Source organism: Heliangelus exortis, chromosome 2 (genome assembly GCF_036169615.1).
Source record: "Heliangelus exortis chromosome 2, bHelExo1.hap1, whole genome shotgun sequence".
In the NCBI taxonomy this organism is placed as follows: domain Eukaryota; kingdom Metazoa; phylum Chordata; class Aves; order Apodiformes; family Trochilidae; genus Heliangelus; species Heliangelus exortis.
Genome location: NC_092423.1, coordinates 10,774,315 through 10,799,063, shown reverse-complemented (window position 1 = coordinate 10,799,063; position 24,749 = coordinate 10,774,315). Strand labels below are relative to the sequence as shown.

The following is a 24,749-nucleotide window of genomic DNA, read 5'->3' as shown; positions in this document are numbered from 1 at the left end:
TTTTTTTTCTTGTAAGCTGGAGCTACTTTTGATGCCATTTGCTCAGCAAGAAACATACGAAGGTGACAGATAAATCCAGACAACCAAATGCAAAGCAAATCTGTAACACTAAAGTAGATATGGAAGAACTTTGCTAATTTTTTTTGGCTTTTTAGAAAAGTTGGAAGTGTGAATTTTATTTTTTTCATGGCAAATGTATAATGTTTTGGGATTAGTTGCCTTTTGTAAACCATGTGACAGAACTTGTGAGCAGGAAGTTCTCTATGCACCTGGTGGTGAAAAGTAAAAGTGCCTACATTGCCTGCTCAGCACTTCTCTGGTAACAGGAAAGATTGGGCTTTCAGTGAGACTTAGAAAAAGGGGAAATAAATTTTGAATCTAAAGGCAACTAGATCTTTTTAAGTTCAAAATAGAATTTTGATTTTCATTAATTATTAGTATTAGATGTGACATTAGTTTAAGTTCTATTCTTAAATTATCTTTAAGTGTCTGGAAGTATTTTAATTCAATAAATATTCAATATTAAATTTAATTGAAAAATTTTATATGGTAGTCCAGCCCAGGTGTCACCTCAGAATAGCTGGCCTGCAACTCTTTCTGTGGAGTGTTTTTCCTTTGACTTAACGAGGTGATACATAGTGCATTTGCTTTTTCATATTCAGTCCTTTTGAATGTGCTATGAAGATTATTATGATACTTCAGGGAACCTTCCATCTGCAGTGCCCTTTGAGCATAAATGAGTCCCAACCCAATCCATTTCCACCTTTCTTCTTGATGTGAATTTGTAACTCCCTCAGTGAATCTCCCTAATATCAATTCATATAAAATAATTAAAAGGATCATCAGCAGTTTGTATTTACTATAATTTTCCTTTTGAATAATCCAGATCAGTAATTAGAAGCATTATAATAATAGTGAACAATTCACATGGATATCTCTTCCAAGCAAAATCTTATTGGAATAATTGATCTACATTTACATTTTTTAATTTATATGAGTGGTGAAGAGAGGCTGCTGTTACATAAATAATACCACTGCGAAGCCAGATGGAGAAATAATTGCTGGTACAGCTTAATGAATTAAATATTGAATTAATAATTTCAGTGTTAACTACTGTACAGTTTGGAAAGTCAAGCTTTCTTCAAGATCCACTTTTGTGATCCAGATGCTGGGCTGCTCCAAGGGTATCCGTGGAGGCACACCAGTTTTATTTTGTGTTCCCTAGGGGAAGAAAGAAATTCTGTCAGTATTTTCTTCACAACCTCTTTTAACTGGAAGAGGGGTGCCCCTTGAAGGCAAACTGCTGTGGAAGGGCTTCATGTCTTAGAAGGAGACAGTATGTCTGCTGTTGATTCAGCCCTGCAGGCAGTGATGAGCAGTGGAAGGTTTTATACATTTAATTGAATGCCTGGCTGAAACAAAGAAAATATGCAATTTTGTAAGAGACTGGAATAAGGCCCTTGTGGTAATGAACCCTTAAAAACTATATGTTATAGGAAAACTTAACCTATGCTTCATGTTGTGCTTTCCAAAAATCTGCTCAGGGAACCTATGTTCAATTTATGCATTGCATTTCCAAAAAAATATCCATTCCATGTCCTTATTTTCCTAATAAGCTCTCTGTATTCATGCAAAGATGGAAGGACTATTTTGAACAGAGACTTTCAGATTGTCAGTGATGCTCTGACTGCTGATAAAGAAGAATGAAATTGTCGAGTCCAAGTCCTAGCTCAGCACCTAAAACTTGTACCACACTTGAAATATAATTCATTACAAGAAACTCACAAAATGTATTTCACTTTTTCCTGAATGGGAAAGCCAGTCATACAGCCCTGGTCATACCTTTCTAACTTCAGTGTGTGCTACCTGCCTCAAAAAAGTTATAATACAATCTAGTGGAAAATGCTGTCTGGAATTTGGAAATAAAAATTCACTGAAGTTTTCCACAGGAGGCTCAGGTCTCTGTTATAAAATTAGTGGGAATTTTTTCATTAACTTTTTGGACACCTGAGAAGCCTTCACACCTTTGTGTAGCATGATTCAGAATTCAGCTGGTATGCACAGCTACTGAATTTCAGGGGATCCAAGTTTTATGTGACAGGCAGTTTCTTCTTTGGCCTAGGTGGCCATTATGTATGGAAAACCTTATCTATCCCTGCTCCCAGTTAGGGAAACATAAAGGGAATTTTAAAGGCTGTTGTGGTTGGTTGGGGTACTTTTGCAAAGTAAGTTAACTTTATAGTCATCTTATCTGAGCTACCTCATAAAGTGAGCTGAAGAATTTCTCTGAGTAATTTTTCTAAAGCATATATATATATATATATATATATGCATTAGATGATATTATTATATGATTATATGATTAGATTATATGATATAATGCATATATCATTGACTATGAGCTATATAGAAGACTTGCTTACTTCATGGCTGAATAAAGCAATGGTGTATTTTGTAAGGAAACACTGTGTAAATATCCTCTGAACAATGCTAAGGATATATTAAAACCACAGGACCTAGTTTGTCTAAAGTCTTCTCACTTGCTAACATCAAACTTAGATATCCAGACGTCCTGCTTTGCACCTTTGGAGGGTTTTCAGACATTAGCACATCCTTTAAATAACATTAATAGCAAGCATTGCACTGCATTTAGGGAAAAAAGTAACTCTTCAAAGATCTGTGGCAGTGCCTTCCCCTCTGTAGTGCTTTTTAGCTATTCTAGTTTTTATTTTAGTTTATGAAGACTGAGTTAGCTTCCATCTGCATTTGTTTTCTTCTTCCTTCCTGTAATTTGACAACCAAGGTGTGGATACATCTTAGCTGGAAATCTAGAAGAGGATTTTTTTCTTTTTGAGCTCTGAGTTTTGGAGGGCAGAATAATTCCATTCTAAATAGCTCCTAAGAGCTACAGGTTTTGAGGCCCATATGATAAAACACTAAAGTATCTTTTACCTATCAACCAGGGGTTGTCTTAAAAAAAGAGAAAGCTCCCAATAAGCATGATTGCAAATACAGTAAAAATGGCCATCTGTAAATTGTTGTCATAATTACATATCGATAATTTAATCTTATAAAGTAGTTGATTCGTTTCCATTCACCTTTACATAAAAGTGAAATCTTATGGTCAAAATGTTAAAACTCAGTATACTTTGAAAGAGGGTTCTACAGCAAAAACTCCCAAAAAGATCGTATTATGAAAAAATTAAGTCTGGTGTTTGATTTTTTTTTTTTATTCTGGAGTGAGTGGCTGCTCAGTTAAAAGAGTCTTTTTGGGTCTTGCTTTCCAGAGTGTGTTTTTGTGAGACCCATATGGCAGACATCTTTAATTTTAGATATGACAGCTTTGAGGAGGGGATGTAAATGGAAAGAGAAATGGTTTTGGAGATAATTTCATAAACCTTTCAAAGAGAGGCTTCATAATGCAGCTAGTAATGGGAAATTAAACCAGACAGGACTACCATAATGGTAATCTCACTTTTTCATAAATTTAAAACAAGAGGGACCAATGTCACTATGTAATCTAATCTCCTGAATTACACTGCCAGGAAAATTTTATTCAGTGATTCCTGCACTGAGCTCATGATCTGAATGAAAAAAACCCGCACATCTTTCCAAAGATTCTTCATAATGCTGGGATGAATATTTAAATATTGTACCAATGGCAAGTTGTCCAAAAGGTAGTTTATCTAACTCTGGTATTAAGGCTATTTCTCCAGTAAGAGAGGTGCCTATTTTGCATTCCACATCCAGGCACCTACACCCATTTATCTCTGTATCACATAAAAGAAGGATTGATTGTGAGTATTACTAAGCCAACCTGAAAAACTCTCTCCTCTGCATCAGTGAATTGAAAGAGGGTAGATTTAGATTAGATATTTGATTAGATACTGTGTTTTTCAGAAGATTCTGAAAGAAATACTGCCCCACATAGTTCTGTACTTGAATCCTGATAAAGAGAGACATGGTCGTGGCGGTGTACAATTCATGACATCTAAAGTTCAAACACCACAAGGAAGCAATCTTGAATACCAAAGAAGTAAAAAAGCTTCAGCTAATACAACAAATAGCATCTGGGTTAGACATAAGAAAAGAACCAAACCCTAAATATATGGTCCTGATACTTTACAGAGAGCTTAATATTTTGTGGAGAGGCTTATATGAACAGGAGATGGACATTTAATTATATTTTTTGAACCATGTACAGTGTATCTAAAATGTGGCAAGAAGAAGATGAAGGTGCCTCTTAGAGCTTTGACTATACATTATGCTTAATATACTTAATACTTTTTTAGTATAATAGAAAATTATGATCTTATTGTAAGACTAGAGTGCTGTCCAGCCATTAAAAAATAAATGCTGTTGTCTCCAAAGAACATTTCAGGCAATTGAAAAGCAGGATTTACTTAGTAGAAAATTTGCATGGAAATGTGTTTTCTTTTTCACAGGTTTTTTTTCAAAGTTTTAACTGATAACTTCTGTATTTCCTTCCAGGATCTTAAAAATATGTAGATTACATTAAAAAGTAAAATGGGCTTTTAGATTTTTGATTCTCTGATGAGAAACTGTTCTTCAGAAAGGAAAAAAGGCATTTCTTCTGAAATGTTACATTTAGTGAAAAGACTGTAATCCCCTAGAAATCTCAATAATGGTGTTTTTGCCATTTCGTGTAGCTGGAGCTTGAAAACCAATTTAAATGCAAACATTTTAGGTGAATATGAGATAAACTGAACTGGTTTTGTCATTATGTCCAGCATGATATCTTGGTCTCTAAATTGGAAAGATATGGATTCAGTGGATGGACCACAAAGTGGATAAGAAATTGGCTCAATCATCTTACTCAATGTTGTGGTCAACAGCTTGATGTCCAAACAGAGACCAGTGATGTGTGGTATTCCCCAAGGGTTGGTACTGGGACTAGTGATGTTTAACATCTTTGTCAGGGACGTGGATATTGGAATTGAGAACACCCACACCAGGTCTGCTGATAACACCAAGCTGAGTGGTGCCATTGACATGATGGAGGGAAGGGAGGCCATCCAGAGGGACCCTGGCAGTCTTGAGAGATGGGCCCATCCCATCCTCATGAAGTTCAATAAAGACAAGTGCAAGGGCTTGCACCTGGGTCAGGGCAATCCCAAGCACAATTTCAGGCTGGGCAGAGAATGGATTGAGAGCAGCTCTGAAGGAAAAGGACTTGGGGGTGCTGGCTGCTGAGAAACTCAACCTAAGCTTTGTGGGCAGCAGGTCCGAGGGATGCAATGCTCCCCTCTACTCCACTCTTGTGAGACCCCACCTGGAGTCCTGTGTCCAGTTCTAGAGCCTCCAGCACAAGAAAGACATGGAACCCTTGAAGATGATCAGAGGGATGGAGCCCTGCCCCTATGAAGACAAGCTGAGAGAGCTGAGGTTGTTCTGCCTGGAGAGGAGAAGGCTCTGGAGATACCTTAGAGCACCTTCCAATACCTGAAGGAGGACTATAGAAAAGCTGGGGAGGGACTTTTTATAAGGTCATGTAGTGATATGACAAGGGATATTGGCTTTAAACTGGAAGGGATTAGAATTAGATTAGACATTAGGAAGAAATTCCTTCATGTGAGGGTGGTGAGACACTGGCACACGTTGCTCAGGGAAGTTGTGGCTGGTCCCTCCCTAGCAGTGTCCAAGGCCACGTTGGTGGGGTTTGGAGCAACTGGATCTAGTGGAAGGTGTCTCTGCCCATGCTGGGGAGTTGGAACTGGATGATCTTCATCATACTTTCCAACCCAAACCATTCTGCAATTCTATGATTCTATTTAACACAGTAAATCTGATGTATACTGAACACTTCCAAAGTTCTACTTTCTGTGCATGTACAGTCCTTGTTTAGCGGTAAATAAAAATTTTTACATTTATATTTCCTCGGTATTTCTGAAGAAACAGAGCACTCCATAAAATTTCACAAGAATTGAACCAACTTCTTTGGCTCATCATAGGTGTATTAGAACTGCTACTTGACCATTCTGCAGTGTCTTCATTCCCACAGGACTGTAGCCTGGCAGCTTCTTGTGGAGAACTTGTCCCACTTCCAGCCAAGGCAGCTGGAGGGCAACCAGGAGCAGCCCCAGCCTGGGGCATTGGGCACCTCCCTGGAGTAGGGGCAGCTTAGGACATCAGCCTAACCTTAGGACATCAGTTGGGGTGTCAGGATCTGACCTGATGCAGGGGACCACAGTTGGACATGGCCGGACTGCAGGGGTGGGCTGGGACCCTGGCAGCAGCGGTCACAGGGACGGCTGTGGTGAAGCTGAAATCAGGTGCACCCACAACACTGCTGAAGACCCAGAGCTGAGTTTAGATGGGACCTTGAGCAGGGATGTGAGGCTGAGCAGGGCCATTAAAGCCTAGTAGTGTGCTCAAAAACAAATGGAAAATAACTTTAGCAAAGTAGCTTGGAGCAGCAGTATTTTTGCTGTTACCTTCTTCCTTTTGTCGCTTTAAGCAATTCTACCACGCGCTTCCTTTGCCTCTGCTTTTTCACCTTGCTGTTTCTCTAAAGCCTCCTTTTCCTTTCTTTCTTCTTGTGTGAAAGTGCAGGAAGAATTCGAGTCTGTTTATTTATGTTCATAATTTCTCATGCAGCCTAAATTACGTGCTGAGACATTCAGACCCACAATGTAGAAAACATTGCCCACAAGAGGTGAGATTGCTTCTGCTTTGTCAAGTTAAGTACAAAAATCAAAACATTGCCCTGTCTGAAAAATAAATCCTAGCCTAGCTGACAACTTTCTGGCTGTTTTTCAAAGAACTTTCTCTTTGTTTCACGTATCATGCTCTCCTAGACAGTTTAAAAAATACCAAACCTCTCTTTGGATTGGCAGTTTTTAAAATCCAAATCCAAAGTGCCACCTAGTGGATAAAATGCATATGTAGAAAAAACTTCCCACTGCAAACACAATGATCCACGTTTTCATAGATAAAGAAGCACATGCAGGTAAATAAACTTGGTGAGAAATAAACTTGGTGAGAAATGTTGTGGCAATGCTTATGTAAGCTGAAAAAAAATGAGGAACAAAAATGTAGTTTATATTGTTACATTATAAAGTATCTGCAAATACATAACAAGCATTAAAGACCAAAATTTCCAATAGAGTATGTAATCTCATTGAAACTAGGAATGAAGCCTGACCTGAATTGGCTGAAGTAATGTTCTTTTATTTTGCATAAGGCCTGGTGTTACATCATAGACGTGTAGGACTTCTTTATAATCCAGTACTGCAACTCAGGGAGCACCTAAGCATATTGAAGTTCCATTGACTTGAAAGGCTAAGATGATGACTTCCTCAGATGTAAACCTCTTAAATTATATGCACACAGCCAAGTCAGCATCACCTCAGAGATACCATCACTATTGATAAAAGAATAGCCACAAATGCTGGAGGGAGTAGAAGGCAGCTGGGTGAAACAGAGCAGAAATAAAACTCATTATTTAATCCTTAAAAAAATGTATGAAGCAGCTGTAGGGAAAAACTATGCATGGGGAAAAAAAGAATTATTACAGTGTTCAAAGAGTATTACCTTGTGAATCAGTTGCTAAAAGCAGCCATTCAAGAGGTGAGGACTATAAACCTCAAACTGAATTGCCAGTGGGAGCAGGAACTTCTCAGCTCATTGGGGAATACAGATAAAAATAATGCCACTCTCACGGTTCCTACTCCTAATCTTTTTTCCCTTTCCCTAAGGTAAAGCTGAAAAAGGAATGTGGTATATTGGTCTAGGAGTCAAAAGTTGCTAAAGGAACCAAAACAGTCAGTTCTCTTCAGGTAACCTGAGAACTTGACAAGCTGAGGTTAATAACACAGTATTTTAAGCAAATAAGGAGCATTCTTTGTTCAAATCTCCGTTATTTACTTTAGAAGAGATTATTTTGTTATTCCATGTCCATTGTTCCAAGAATTCTTCAGACATGATGCGCTCCCAATTGTGATACTGAATCCAATGAATTATTTTAACTTTTTTTAACATGTTCTATCTTTTCTTAGCGTCACCCACTCAAAATTAGTTTTAATGAGATATTTTTCAAGCAGTGTATTAACTGATCTAAAAATAAGCTTGTTAATCAGCAGAGTCTTATGATTCCCTCAACATACAAAATACTATTCTATTTATTTTCTAGTGCCCTGGCAGGGAGGTTGGACTCCGAGAAATCACAAAAATCAGTGTTAGGGGTTGGAAAGGACCTCAAGAGATCAAGTCCAACCCCCTGTCAGAGCAGGACCACCTGGTGTAGTTCACACAGAAATGCATCTGGGTGGGTTTTGAATGTCTCCAGAGAAGGAGACTCCACAACCTCACTGTGCAGCCTATCCCAGTGTTTTGTTACCCTCCCAGTGACTCGGTTCCTTCCAACCCCTACCATTCTATGATGCTGTGATGGTTTTGCAACTTTCTTAAAGAGGCATATTTCTGGAACTACACATCCAAAGCTTGCACCAACTCTTTATAAGTAGGATGCTTCAGACCAGACTGAGTTTTCAAGTCTCTTACTTCTGGTTTTGTTTCAGGATGTGTGGGAGTGTGGGATAACATCACCTGCTGGCGTCCTGCAAAGATTGGAGAGACTGTCACTGTCCCTTGTCCAAAAGTATTTAGCCTTTTTTCTGGCAAACCAGGTATTTCATTTTAAGTTGTATTTTTTTCTGGTTTATTGCGGTATAGTAAAACTGGGGGTCAGTGAGTTTAAGGATTTTATTTAATTTTTAAAAAGAGAAAATAATAGGTTCTTGACAGAGCCATTCACGATACATGATGAAAAGACCAAATAATTGTCTTTCTGGTTCATATGGTGTTCTTTGGGTTAGATACTGAATATATATTCTAATATAGAGGCACTCATCAAGACTGAAGAAACTGCTTGCTCTTTTTGACCTATTTATGCTAATTTTAAGGTGGTTGGGTCTGACTGACATCTTTAACAGTTTCCAGCAGCTCACATACTGGTTGTTCCTCCAGTGCACAGGAGGGGAGCTGTGCCTTGCTTTCAGGAGAATAATGTGTCAACATTATTAATACCTATTAATACTATATAACACAAATAAATTATCATTATTGCAATTTAAGATAGTTATTATGAAACTTTTAATTCTGCTTTTTTTGAAAGGAGCTCATCAGTGTCTCTGATGACTGCTGAAACATTAACTTTTAAGCCTACCATCTCCTGCACCATCTTGTTAATGTATCATCCTGTGGTTTAATTTTATGCTTTGCCTTATTAATGGGTTTTTTTAAATAGATGATGTGCATGCAGCATTTCATATCTGTATCTCAAAATGCAGTGGGAAAAATCTTATTCCCATTGCTCAGGTGAGAAACCTTTGTCATGAAGAGCTGGTGAAGGATGAAAAAATTATCATAGTGAGTTAGTTCTGCTGCTGAGGTCTGTCTGGAGAGCTTTTTAACTTTTAATGTAGAGGCTAATTTGGGATGACTAAAATGCCTTTATTCTGAAAACTGTTAGATTAAGTCTTGTTCCAGTAAAAAATAGATAACTAAAACAATCTACAGATGAGCAAAGGTTTTCATTCCTGGAGCTGGTGAATCTTGATTAGTTTATCATGGGTAGTCTAAACAGCTTATGAAGGAGAATGTATGTGAAATCCTCACTAAAGCTTGTGAAATCTATAAAAGTGTTCAAATGACTCAAATGAAGATATAAAGGTGTTGTCATCAGACAAGGCAAACTAATAAATATAAAAAATTCTACTTCTGTTTATTTGCCTGAAGTTAGTGCATGCACACTCTCTCTGCTGTTTGGATGACAACTGTTAGTATCTTATATTTCAATAACATTTTAATTTTCCTGTAAAACAACTGACATAAATATTTAAGTCTGAAACCTTCACAAAGCATTACAACTCTGTCTCAATTGGACATTGTGTTCTCAACACTGAAAGATCACTTCCCTTTTATAGTTTGCTATAATTTTGCCGTATACAGCTTTTTTCATAGCTACCTGTTTACTCCTTGCTTGTGGAACTTACAGGGTGGGGTTTTAGAGATACCTGTTTAATTAAGAATTTTAAAATTCTGTCTTTTTATAATTTCAGGGACATAATTTTGTATGATTGATTCAATTAAGACCTAAGCATCTCAGTACCATTATAATTTGATTATGCTCACAAATATGTAATAAATTATACACAGCACATTTCAAATTAACTGGATTCCCGTGGCAGGAAATTATAAAAATACCTTCAAACAAGAGATCTAACTCTTTTTATATAGTCATGTTTGTGAGATGTGTATTTTGTTTTTTTCAGGGTCTAATAGGAATTAAAATCCTACTACAAGATGATCTAGATCACCTTAATTTTATGGAAATATTCCAAATCATGAGTTGGCTTTTAAATACCATCAGTTCTTTAAAAGATTTCTTAATTTAAATTGTTATTTTAAAAAGAAGTATTTGTCTTCTCATCGACTTTTGGAGAGCTGGTTCTTAATTTATGATGTCATGGTCAGTGTTATAACTTAAGAATATCACATAAATATTTATGGAATGCTAGTAACTTCATATTAAATTACTTTTTACTGGCAATCATATAATCCTATAATGTCTTTTATAAAATCCTTATAAATCCTTTTTCTGTACTGTACACAATGATGTAAGTATATGAGTGTCAATGAGTTTTTCTGTGAATTTTTTATTCAAATGCATGTGTCAAGTGATAGGTTTTAAATGAGCTTGCCATCTGAAATATTTAAAAACATGGAATGATCATGTAGAAATAAACAATGTGTTCCATAGGACATTGCCTAACTGACTTTAAGTTGGAAGGCCTTACAGTACTTATTGTAGAAAATAACTCAGTATCTTGGTGTACATTGTCTTTTTCTTGCAAATGTGGCTTTGATGTAACTTTTGGGTCTGCTAACACTCTCCTGCTCTGCCCAGTCAGAGTGAGAATTTTGATGCACTTTTAAAGTGAAGATTTTTCAAAGTGTATAAGTAGGCTACTTTTTCTTTAAAGAATGCCATGTCTATGCCAAATGGCACAAGTGGTGCTGTTGTTTGTGGAAACACGGTGGTTGAAGGTCAAGGCTTTGTTATGAGATAGAAAGACTTGGTTGTTGATTGGTTATTTGTAGGATATTTACAACTTTGCACTGAAGATTTTATACAAAGAATAAATTCCAGTAACCAATGAACAAGATAAAAATCACAAGAGCTTTAGTTTGGAGTGTTTATAAACACGTTTGGTTATTCTTGGCCAAAGCTGATCTGTGACACATAAATTTGATCTTGTTAAAAGTGTTAAAAGCCCAGCATCTTTTAGTGAGTTAAAGGCCAGTCATAAACTCCAAACAAAACCAGTGAGTTATTAGTTATTATATATTATAATATTATAGTTATTATAACATTATATATTTCAAGTATCATGGATATAAAATTGCTGTGAAAGATGAGGGGAGGATGCTTATGATTAAACATTGTGAAAGCTCTAATAATTTTAAGGACCACTCTTTATTCTGACTTAAGACTCCTCACTTTTCTCCTATTGAAGTTGTTCCATATTGTATAAATATAAATTCATATTAATAAGATTAAAGAGTAGGATGACATGTTGCCCCATCTCATCTGAATTACTTTCTCTGGGAAAAGAGTAAATTTCTTCTCTCAGTTCCAACCAAAAATCCTTTTTATTAACAGATGTTCAAAATTCCTTTCCAACTGTATTTGCAATCTCACGTGTGTTCCTTGGACTACATTGTTTCAGTGATTGGTTCAAAGAGTGAGATTCATCATGCATTTATTTCCACATTCTTTAACCTATCACATAATTTGGCCTTCAAAGGCCAAAATCTATCAATGTTAGCTCTAGCAGTAGTTCATCAGCATTATGTCTGAAAGCTTAAATAAATTAGAACAGTTCTCAGTTACTTTTCTATTGAATTACTTTACCTACAAATCTACAAATAAGCCATTTATAGTGATCTGAAAGACCAACCCTTCTAATATTATTATTTATGTGAGATGTCTCAGCACACTGATGATCAGAGGCTTAAAACTTTCCAAAGTTGGGGAAGCCACCACTTCCCCTGGTCGACCATTCCAGTGTCTGACTGTCTTCATAGTGAAAAATTTGTGTTCAATCAGAATCTTTATGGATGCTTCGCTTTAACAGCAGTGCTAGGAGTACAGTGTGTTAGTAGAGAATGACAAAGGTAGGTTGGCTAAAGATGCACTGATGAGAAGAATTCTGAATCTTTCTGATTTAAGCTCTCAAACTTTGCTTTACAGGAAATATTAGTAAAAATTGTACGACTAATGGATGGTCAGATATTTTTCCTGACATCTTAAGTACCTGTGGATATAATGACTATGAGGATGATTATAAGGTAGGAAAGATATTTTTTCTATTAATTTAGATGCCAGTGTTCAATACAGCTGTCAGACATGTTCTGCTTCTAAATAAATCTCATTTCATGTACCAGAAATAATGGAAATTTAAAGTAATTATTTGTAGCATTGATTGCAAATGTAATGTAAGATAAATCATAAATGTAGACTTTGACAACTGCCTGAAACTGAAGGCTCATTTTTTTCTTGAATTAAGATCTTAGTGCTCAACGGTATTACCTAAAAAACAAAAATTTTTTGGTCAATGAAAATCCATATAGTTGATTTTTATTAACTTAGAATTTCAACAAAAGGACAAAAAAATTAAATCCTAAGTGTTTGGATAGAAAATATTTTGGGCAAAAAAAATACCATGCAACAATATGCTTTGCCAGTGATCTCTGAGGCTGCCCTCAAACTTAGAGAAACTGATGGGATCATATTTTGGGAAGGTGGCAAAATGCTTTTCTTATGGTTAATCTTGCATTTATTCTGTGTGCTTTCTCCAAAGACAGTGTTATAGGGTTAGGCAGAAACTGCTTCTGGTGTCAGTTTGGTGTCTGCATCATCACTACTGAAGAAATTTCCATTATAGATCCAATTAAATATTTATTTGTCTTTTTGGATATAGTCTTGTATCTTCAAATGGGACTTAATTCTATACATGTTTATTTTTATATATACCTATTTTTACATATGTATACACACAGACATATATATCTCTCCAGATATACATCAATTTTGGGCAGTTATGAATTTTCTAGAGCAAGTTTAAATGATAGAGATTGGTTAGGAAATACTGAACTATTAATTGATAGGTACCAAATTCTTATGCTGAAAATGCACTGGAATGAGAAAGTTTATTTTAAAATACCATAAGCACATAATCTATTATTTCTGTTCTAAGTTCACTGATATTTTTCAGGGTGTGAAAGAAGTTTTCTGCTTCCACCATTTGCTTGATTCTACTTTTTTCCCCCATTTTCATCTCTGCTGCAGTCATGCAAAATAAGATGAATAGCTGGGAACACATATCAAGATGTGTTAACCCAGTCCAAGCCTCTCTGCAGTCTTTCACGTGACATATTTTGACATCTTCTATATAGATTTAACCAGCTAGAGATGAGCCTTAGCTGTGCTCAGAGGATTTTAAACTCTCTGTCAACATTAATAATACACAGCAAGACACAAACTCAGCACATGCAAGCTACAGGCTGTGTGGTCTGAATTAATAGGGTCATGCAAAGGCAAATTAATTGAGAGAAACATCCTCAGGACTGTCAAATGTGGGGAACCTGTTGCAGCTTGTGCTAAGCATCATCTATGGAAGAAGCACTCCCCTTTTGGCCAGTTTCCTGCATTTTTCATTACTTAATTATGTTGCTGTTATTGAAGAGACTTAAGGCAATACTGCTCTCACCTTTTTTTGGGATGTGTTTAGACTTAAGGTGAATTGGATAAACATGCCAGAAAAAGAAATATAATTAATTACTCACATAAAGAGGAATTCCATCAGGAATTCCAAGTTTATTACATATATACTTAGCACATTCTGGTTTGCTCTGCACCATTAAAAAAGTGTAGAAGTGCCTGATGAGAAAAATGGTAATTGTCCACACTATGTAATCCACCGCTACCTCAATTTGTGTTTATTCTCTGTAAGTACTACAAGATTTTGTAGTACTGGCTTCTGTGTTGCTTAAGTTCATTTTGTAAAGGAAAAGAACTGGGGTTCTTAATTCCATTTCTACTAGCAGTTTCTTGTATCATTATTTCTAAAGCACTGAACTAATTAGCTAGGCCCAATTTTGCACTGTACAGCTTAAAGTTTTCTGGTATGTTTTCCTACTATGAATGTTTAGATATTATAGAATGCACTCTTTCACATGGTTATAAAACTTTTAATATAATTTTATGTAATCACATTCAGTGGTGAATATATCATATTCTGAATATATCATATCCTCCTTACATACAGTATTACAGGCATATAGTAGCCCATGGAATGAAAAAAAAAGTAACTTGGGATGATAATGATCATAAATACTTTAGTGTACTTATCAATTATATTTTTCGTTAAATAGTTAAAGCGTTGTGAGGGGGGTTTATGTTCATGGTGATATCTGCTCAATAGTAAAACTCTCTCTGACAAACAATCAAGGTCTAAACTTTCTTCCTAGTATTTTTGTCCTTCAGCACTGAATTAACCTCTCGCCCCTAGAGGTCCTTCTAAACCAAGGAGGAGGTAGTAGGGTAACAGAAAACTTGGCCTAGGAAGCTCTTGTTCTATGGCTGTTCTGTAAATAAACAGAAAAACTATCTCCTGAACGTAGTAAAAATAACACAAAATTAACTTTAAAGGCAGAAGAAGGTATCTGCTCAAAGAAAGCAGAACACAAGTTTATGTATGAATAGATTTTACCAAAATGTTTACTGAAAATCAACTAGTAACACAGACCTGTATTGATCCAATTTATTTTTAATGCACGGATTTTTTTTGTACCCTTTAGAATCCTGTTAACATTAGGTAGTCACAAAAATGAGAAAAAAATTTAGGATTATATGCTTATAGTCTAGAAAGCAGTTACAGATTCTTTAAATTTTTCTATAAAATTGTTCTGAAAATCATAATCCACTGATTTTTATGCTATGCCTAACAACCTATTAAATTTAATTTAGTGGTTGTAATTTGAATATTTTTCCTGAAACCTTACAAGTAAATCATTGTAATTCAGTTTTGGAATCAGCATTGCTCAGATAATCACGTGACTATTGTGCAGAGGCCAGCTATTCTTAAAACCCTTGAAAAGGTTATATTTTTCTTAGACTTACAGGAAATTTTATGTAATTTCAGTTGCATAATGGCATTGCAATTTCATATTACTTGATTCAGTTTACAGTTTACAGTTGCAAAATCTAAAGGTTTTTTGTCATTCGGCATAAAAATCTTTAAAAAATATAATTGTAATTTAGTTTAAAGTTCTGTTTTGGTCAATCCATACCTTCTTTGTACTCCTGCCAACCTTGCAAAATTTTTATTAAGGTCAGAGATTAAAGTTAAAGTTTAATTGAGAAGTTTCTAATTGTGCTTTACACAGAATAGTAAAGAAAAAATGAGATACTCCCAACTTACATAAAAGACACTTTTTTTTATATGCTATCAGATTTAGTATTGCTTTGCCTGTTTTTTTACAACAGTGCCATATAAAGAGTTTGTTTCTAGATGGTAGTATATAAAATGCAGAGTAGTGACATTACTAATAGCTATAGCTAAGTCAAGATTAATCTAAAGTAATTTTCTGGTTTTCCAATAGCACAGCACAATGCAGAATTTAATTCTTTGTCTTGGTGGAGGTGATTTGTATTTAATAAACATATAATTTCAGAACACAATGCACCATCTTTTTTGTTTTGAGAATCAGACTTATATCAGTAGAAAAATTAAAAACATTTAAGATTTCTGACCATTGTCAGCAGTGAGTTAAATGGTCTGAAAGAAGGAAATCTACTAATCAGCCACAATTTCAAGTGTAGCATGGTGAAAACATGAAAAAATGGTGTTGCATTATAAAATAATTTAAATGATGTAATTTCTTATTTGTCTGTACTTAGTTTGAACATAATGACCCTGGTTGGTGTTAAGATAATGTTGAAATACCTTTGGCTTGCCAGCTTCAGTCCAGGCTTATACCTCCATGTAGCTGTTTCATCTTTGGCTATTTGGCAGCTGAGTGGCCAGCAGATTGTTTCAGTCCTACTGACACTGACAGCTATTGTGATGGGCTAAAACTACACAGATTCTTCTTTAATTTTAGTCAGATTGTTTGTTGTAATGGTTATGCCTGTGTAGAGAATGGCAGAAATGTTATATTAGGGTCTGTTCTTCTCCTGAAGGAAAACAGCCTCTTCTGTTCTCCCTAGTGGGTAGAGAGTCTTGTCAAACACAGAGCATGTGCTCTAAATTAGAGGTGCAGTCACATCAGTGTGGTTGGAAAACTGACGTGGCTCTAGAAACTTCAAGTGGGATTTCAACTATTTTTTTATTCATTTAAGAATTCTGAAATCAGACGCAAATAAGAAAAGTTTGATTTCGAAAGATTCAGCCTGTGGAGTTTTGCTGTAATCAAGTCTAGACTTTTCAAGGTGGTATGGAATGATAAAAAAAAATAACCAAGTCCAACTTTTTATTTGGGCATGTTTCAGTCAACCCAATCAACCCAAAGGTGTTTGAACGACAGTTACTTTCTTTATGCCAAAGTACAAAACATTCTCTAAGGACTTTCTAAGGACTGAGATCCTGTCATTTGCAAGTTGCTGGTATCTGAATCCTAAGAGAACTGGAGTAAAGGATGTCTCTTGTGGGAACCCTTTATTGATTTCAGGGGATTTCTGGACCATTTATCATTCCTTTTAGCATATGCTTTTACTCTTGGAACATTGGAAAGTCAGTCCTTAGACATAAAAATAATCTCAGAAATTCTGTTAAGTAAATTTGTATTGAATTCTGAGACTCCCTGTAACTTTAAGCTTCTTTCCTTCTCTTTCAATGTTTATAAACAGTTTATGAGAGGAATATCCTTCTATTTTTTTTTTCCTTCGTTTGCTATTCATTTTGTCTGTTTATTTGATGCCTTTGCAAACTGACAGCCTCTGAAGTTGGTTAATTTGTCAGCATGATGGAAGATCACAGTCTAGCCAGTCCAGTTGAGACCAGACCTGAAAGGAGCAATTTGTCCACTTAATCATGAGCACCAAGGGATTATGAATTAGGTACAAACTCTCACAAGAACTTCATGCAGCATATTTATTGGTAAAAACAGCAGACAGTATTTTATTCCTAAGGGAGGTAAGCCATTATGCAAAAAGTACCTTTCAAAGATACTGTTCTCTTTTCCCCTGCCTATTTTCGTTTAGATCCACATCTCAGGAAATAGAGGGTACAAATCAAAACAGGCAAGTTATACAGAAAGGTATTAAGAGAAGACATAGCTCTAAGATACTGATTGTAAGATTAAAAAATGTGTTAGAGAAGTGCTTTTATCTCAACAGTTTTATCAAAACTTTACTTGAACAAGCACAACATAGTATCATGAAACAAAAAAAGTGAAATAAGGCATCTTGGCTTTTTTCAGCATACTGCAAAATCGTTTGCCAGTCTTCTGTAAGATAGGGCTTAAGAGAAAAGCAAAGGATATTTTGAAAAAAGTAACTTCTGCAATTTACAGCAGCTAGAGTTGGAGCTCTGGTTATGACAATCTCAGTACTCCATTTAGATCTGGTGAGAATGGCAACTCCTTTGGACCAGTGATGTCCCTTGAATGAATGTAAATTGCAACAGAAGCAATGTATTAAGAAGTGTAAGGCTGAGAATCCAGCCACCAAAAGGCTTTAACCAGTTTATGTGGTTTTGAAGCTGAATTGACAAACATATTCTTTAATTTTATTTAAGCTAGGATTATTCTGATTTCCTTAGTTTCTAACTGACATATAAAATATACATCATCTGAATGCATATACAGCCGTAGGTACTTATTGAAGCCCCCATCAATTTTTTAAGAATGGTGAAACACAAGATTAAAATCCACAACTTCTATATATTTCTATAGGAAAGCAGTATTTCAAGCATAGCCTAACCAGTTGCTTCTGACACCTGACGATTTACAAAATTTCCCTGAATAATTTCTTCCATCCCTGTAATTCTCTGTACCAAGAACTACTGGGTGCTTTTTCATTAGTCTTTTATACTTTATAAACGTATACTTATATATACATTTATACTTTTATATCATTATGTTACACACTAGTATCACTAAGACATGACTTCTGTAGTCTTTTTTTATCCCACCTCTACACATATTAAGCTACATGACTCTTACCTTATTCATTTCACCAAGTCACAAGTAGTTATTTGAAAAGTTTTCCAAAACTTTGTAATACTTTTTCCTTATGATATTATTACTAAGAAACCAGATTTGTGGTATCAGATATCCCATGAGAGTGGGACCTCAATTGGAAAAATTCCAAATAAAACAAAACCAAATGCCAGACGTTAAATGTTGGCCTTCAAAACAAGATTAAAAAAAAAAAAAAAAAATTTACAGATTTTGTAATTCATTTAGTGCCTGATGAAAAGATGATCAAATCAGTGGAGAAACTCTTCAGACAGAGTCATGTTATCTAACTTTAAACATCTGTAATCTGCATCTGCACTAGTCTCTCTGGGTTTAACTTATATTTAATAAAGAAAAAGTAAATGTTTTTAGTTCACTCTTCTTCTAAATTATTTTAAATGCCTGTCTTAAGATTACATAAATAGCACTTTGCTGCTTCTGTTCATTGGTTGTAAGGAGAATCTCAATACCTAGCTCAGATGGCCTTACCTGTGCAAAATTTAGTGGCTGTTATTGCATCTGTTCCACTACTGTACTGTTTTTCACTTTATTTGGATTTTTTCTTTAGGAAGTAAACAGCAACTCTTTATTACTGGCCATGGAAAACATTTATAAGAAGGCAAAGTTTCTATCCCAAAATCAGCTTCTTAGAGATCTCAAAAAATCTATTCTATAAAAAATTGAAAAAAAACCCAAATTGGTTGAGTTACATAAACAAGATAAATTTCAGTGTTTTTACTCAGTGTAGCAGATTCCAAGAGAACAGGAAGTAATACTGAATTCAAGTTGTTGTTGACATGAAGCAATGCAGAAACTACAACCAGAATCAAGGCTTTCCTACGGGAACATTGCTCTGACTGCAGTTTCCCAATAGTGACTTCTGCTCCTAATTCATTCCTATAGACATCTCTGTGCATGTCATCTAAGGACTATAGGGGCTGTAGTAGATCATTAGATCTGTAAATAAGTTGATAATGTTTATGTAGGTGTCTAACTATTAGTGTGTGGGAATAGGACTTGTCTAAACATAGGTACTTACGGCCATTTGATTCACCACTGACACTCCAGCAAAGAGGTCCTTTGTCTCAGCTGCCATGCAGATGTCTTGGATGCTCTGGGGCATCTCAAGATGTCACCCTGTAGGCAAGTAGGTGTGGTTTGTTCATCATGCCAGTGGAACTTGTGTTTACCAAAGGGGTATCTACTTCAGAGTGAACTGAACATTTCTCTTGAGTGTGTTTTTCAGGGCTTGATCTGTTAACCAATATCTCTGGCTGTGTAAGAGGGGGAGCTTGTATGTCTGTTGCTGTGAAAGTCAGAAAAGTTAGGCAAACCTACTGGTAATGTAAAATGTTGCAAGTGGGATCATTCATAAGAGAACAGATCTCTGTCCTCTCTTGGTATTAAATTATCATCCATGATAGCCAGCAAAGTTGATCATGTTCTGATCTGAAAACAGCTGGTGCTAAATCTCTCGTGTTCGTTTCAGTGCAATGAGTTTGTAGCTTCACTGTGGAGGGCCAGGACACTATTTACATCAGAAGTCCTGGTTTACATGCTTTTCTTTTGAATTTTATTAACAGATACAAATTACAGGAGGCCAGTGATTAATTTAACATTAGAATGTTAATTAGCTACTTGGTAGTTCCCAAGTCAAGATGAGAGTCGTGCAAAGTTGTCCTTGTGTCCACTCTTACCAAGTATATGTGCATGGAGTTAGCATACATAGGGAGGCTCCTGTCTCTGCTCTGCAATCATGTGATGTTGAACATCACTGTCATTACTAAAAGTGTATCTCTAGAATTTTTTTCTGTGAAAGTGAACAAGAAATCTTCCACTCAATATTTAAACACCACTTCTTTTGCACATTGGAACTTCTTTTGCAAATGATATTTGCCTCCCTCAAATTTAGAGAATTTAAGAAATTTAAGAATTTTTGATTTAGAGACCATTCAGGCTTCTGCTTTGTACACTGTGTAGAAATGAGGTCTGCAAATGCCAAAAAGATGATAACAAACAGAACCTGTTGTGGAACTTCTGTGCATAATTTAGATTATATTTACAACTTGTGATGTGTAAAAGAGTTAGGAAATAAAATTTATTTTCTTCTAGAGTACTGTTGATGTGGCCATGAGGCTGCCAAATTGTTAAATCATTTATCAGAGTATCCTTTTTCTGTAATTGTGCAGAGCAGGTCAGGTTGAATGAATGGAGGGCGCCCAAGGTATTTGCAGTGCTCTTGGTGCCATGGGCTGTTGTAATTGCTGCTTAGAAGCTGTTTATTACTCAATTCCCAGAAAATTGCCTGCAGACTGGCTGATGTTCCTTCTGCTATGACAAAAGCCAAATTAAAAAAGAATAAGAGTGCTCTGAAGGGCTTTTCTGTAGGCACAGATTTTAGAGCTGTCAAAAAGTGAGCCAAACTGGGGAGTATAATTCTGCCATTCTAGCAGGGAACTGAGGGAACATCCTTCAGAAATGATTTGGTGTGAAATTATATTTTTAAAAGAGAATATTTTTAGAATTGTATTTGAAAACAGTTTTAGAGACATTGTTCAAGAAACACTGGACTACTTAGAGTTCTATTTAGCAAACATAGGATTCATGTGGAAAACCAGTACCTTTTGGAGCTATCCAAGTGCAAGCAACAGAACATTCTGGGTAGATGCACTTGAATTAGTCACTCTGGGGCCTCTTTACTGTCAGAAAAAACATATTCAGTGAAGTCCATGCTGACTGCTTATATAGATATAAGAAGTGCTTATTAGAATGCACCTAATGCTGGGTGAAATAAAGCCTATGATTTGTGCTCACAGCATCCCTATAAATGGAGTGGGGCTTTCCAAATATACACAAGACTGTACAGAGATCAACAAAGTAATACTTACTAAGTCCCTATTTACTCTCCCTATATCTGCAGTAAATTGATGTCACATAAGCCAAACAAAACATTAAAATGTCAGGACTCTTGTCAAAGAGGACATCACAGTTTACTCCTCTAATTAAAAATAGGGATTTCTGTATTCTCTGATATCTGGTGTATCACATTTAGTGCCTAACAAGTGTGGCAGTTGCTATGAATACACTTAAGATCTATGGCAGTCACGTTTCCTTTATTTTTTCCCTTTTGATCACACCTACAATAGTGCAGTTTCAAGATTTTGCATTTCATTTAGTCATTTCCATATCTGTATAATGTTTGCTAAGTGAATGTCCAGCTAACTTCATCATGAATTTGGACTGCTAAAGTTACCTGTACTTGGACTTCTAAATCCTATGAAAATAAACGTGAATCATTTGCTTTTCCTTTAGCTTAGTTTATTTAAAATGGTTGTTTTCTTGGTCCTTTTTATAAACATTGTTCAAGAAGCTGAGTGGTATAACCATTAGCACTAAATATTGAAATTTTTTTCAATTATACATAGCACATTATACACTGCTATTAAAAACTTTAATTTCATAACAATAAAAAACTACAACTTTAATATTTTATCTAACTTCACTGGAATACAATGTCAATTTAAGGACTTTGTTGGAGGCATAAATAAAGAAGCAGTTTAATTCTGAGACTAATGTACTTTTTCTTGACACTGTCATTCAGAATGGGATTAGATGTAATATGTAGCTGGTAAATTTACAGATGACTGCAGTTAATCAGCAGACTGTGCACTTCAGTCTGCTTTTCCTTCGTTGAAAAATTTCCTCTCCAACTTTTAACAAATAGCTTTACTAAAGAAAGAAAGCTTGTTTTGGGCCACAATTTAATAAAGTGTTTGAACATTTAGATTAGGAAATTAATGAGACTTAAAGATGTCTTTAAAATTAGACTCAAGTATAAATGTATTATGAACCACACTGGAGCAGAAGGACTGAGAGAGATTCTCTCGTTCAGAGATAATCCATTCTTTCAAACTGTGGTTTATTATTCCCAGTTTGACTGTGTTTATGGAAGCTGATGAATCTTATCCTTTCTTTGACCTCATTGACATGGGATAATCAACTGCAATAGTACCAGCTTGTGTGTCTTAAGTTTTGATTTCCTGAGGCTGAATTTTCTACTGAGGTCAACTGGCTTGAGATATTGCAGTGTAAAAATAGGTTGGAATAAAGATTTTATATTCTCATCATTATTGTAGAGCAAAGAGTGAAAATAATGCTATTGATTTTGCCTTCAGAGCCATTTAATCGAAAATTATATAATTTCACAGTCAATTTTACATATCAGTAAGTGGTTTCTGCAAATGTATGTATGTTTCTGTGCAGGTCAACTTCTATGTAAGGGTGAAAGCAATTTATACCCTTGGGCACAGCCTATCTCTGATTGCTCTTACAACAGGAAGCATAATTCTTTGCCTTTTCAGGTATGTATGTTTCATAACTAAATATGAACAATTACAAAACTGATTTAGCTGTTGTCTGATTGCTCAGATATTTAGAAGATTCACTGGGTTTACACTTGGTTTACAATTAAAAAGCTCACAATTAGGTAATGCTACCTTGATTTTTCCTAGAACCAATCATTAAAAAAATTCAAATTACTTTGGAAACACATGGACATTACAGTCCATGTAAGAAAGAATAGTCATTTAGGAATGGATTGTGTAAAATATTTTCTATTTGATTACTAAAATCAATACCTTGCATTGCTCTTCAAAACATGTAGGATGCTGGTCTCAACACTGGACAAGTAAGAAGCCATATTTCTCAGAAGCTTCTGAGTGGTTTTCAGGGGTACTATAATTGAAAGTAATCATTAATATGTCCAAGTGGGATTGTAAAGTCATGGATAAGCATGAAGCATACTGCTGGGTGTGCATTGGTTTTGTTAGGCAGCATTAGGAAAGGCAGTGGGGTTTTTGCCTAATTTCTGGGTGTTATCTGAGACTGAAAGCAATCTCCAACTGGTAAAAGAAATTGCAAAATGGTATTATCAGTATCACAGCTTTTCTCAGTCTCCCCACCTTCATGACTTTATGTATCACTTCTACCTGGCTAATAGAATAGCCTCTATATTGTCCATCACCAACTTCACACTTTTCTGTTCCACTCAGCACCCAGAAAAATAAGAAAATGCATCTCTCAGATTTGATAGAAGATACATGTAATTTTGAGAGGACAGGATGTTGTTTGTCAGAGCCTCATTCCTCTGATGAACTATTTCTGTCATGAGTTCTGTAGGCCTTTCATTCTCCCATCAAAATGTCTCAGTATTTAAATATTCAGAGACTATTCAGAACATATATATAAACCATAATTATATTTCTTCATATCTTTGAAAAACTAATTGAGTCACTCATGGTTGTCTCCTCTCTACAACCAAACACTCCAGGCAGATCATGCATTTTCAAAATGGGTAAAGCTAATAACACATGAAAGACTGTGTTATAGACATCTGAATGCTTTCTATCCCTAGAAGTCAGCTGTAACAAACAGGTCAAGAATTGGTGTGTACTCAAGCCTTCAACTTCAGTTTAAATATCCAAGTTGAGAACTCCCCAATCTCTCTGTTGAGTCAGTAGAAACATCCAGGTTTTGTGGGTTTTTTTTAAGTCTCTCCCTGAAAAAGCCTGTTTCTCTCTTACCCACAGGGAGTGTAAGGGCCTCCTAACATGGTGAGTTGAATTAGGAACCCACAGAGATAGTAAGAATACTGTTCAGTATACAGTTTCCCAAACAGGTAGGAAGCAGCCACTTACACCTAAAGGCTGCAGCTGAAGCAATTGTAAATTATCAATAATAGAAGTAATTGCAAATGGCTATATGTGTATATCTGTCTCAGACATGTTGTAGGGCATCCCATATATTTTTGTCAATTGTAAGGACAAATTTGAAAAATAAGAATCTTTTTTCAAGTTTTAACTTTTTGCTGCTCAGCTAATAACTACTATCCAACTGCTATCCAAGAAACTAAATACTTTGCCCTGAAAGATCTGAGGGTTCTTTACAGAGAATGTCAATATACTGTTTATAAACCTCACTCATCCCTGAAACACATTCACCTTTGAAAGTAACCAGCAAACTTTCACCTTGCTGTGTTTTAAAAAGAGAGCAAAGAGCAACTGACCTAAGTGAAATTCTCTGAAGAAGATTTGGTCTCTAAGCAGTGAGTTAAAAATTGGAAGTTACTAAAGCAGAAGGTTTGTCAGCATTCTGACTTCATCCAGCAGTTTTAGGATTTGAACTCTGGATATTAGTAAAACAAGAGATTATTAAAATTTTGAATTGCTGGATTTGTATGTGCGTGCTTCAAATTATACCTAATTTAATCCTGAATATGTGCTGTATTTTTAATGCAAGAGAACATGGAATAATGTAGAGCTTCTTTTAATTGAAGGTAAAAACCTTCATGACAAGGAACTGGAAATTCTTTTTGAAGTATTGTGACATGACTTCTGTAGTCTGTTATATATTGTTCTGGTGTTGGGTGGTGAGAGGGGAGTTGTTCCTGAAACTTTCCATGCAGCTCCTATATTCTGTTTTGT

At 35.6% G+C, this 24,749-nt stretch overlaps 1 protein-coding gene across 3 annotated transcripts in view; it reads left to right on the top strand.

The window, feature by feature from the left end:
* Nucleotides 1-24,749, top strand: part of VIPR2 (vasoactive intestinal peptide receptor 2) — a 54,284-nt gene that overhangs the window by 4,115 nt on the left and 25,420 nt on the right. For 2 of the 3 annotated variants that reach the window (XM_071734761.1, XM_071734762.1), the window contains exons 3-5: nt 8,541-8,648; nt 12,278-12,375; nt 22,531-22,628. In XM_071734761.1, coding sequence (XP_071590862.1) covers nt 8,541-8,648; nt 12,278-12,375; nt 22,531-22,628 — 304 coding nt within the window. The remainder of the gene's footprint in view (nt 1-8,540; nt 8,649-12,277; nt 12,376-22,530; nt 22,629-24,749) is intronic. The other variant, XM_071734763.1, reaches the window with a different exon arrangement.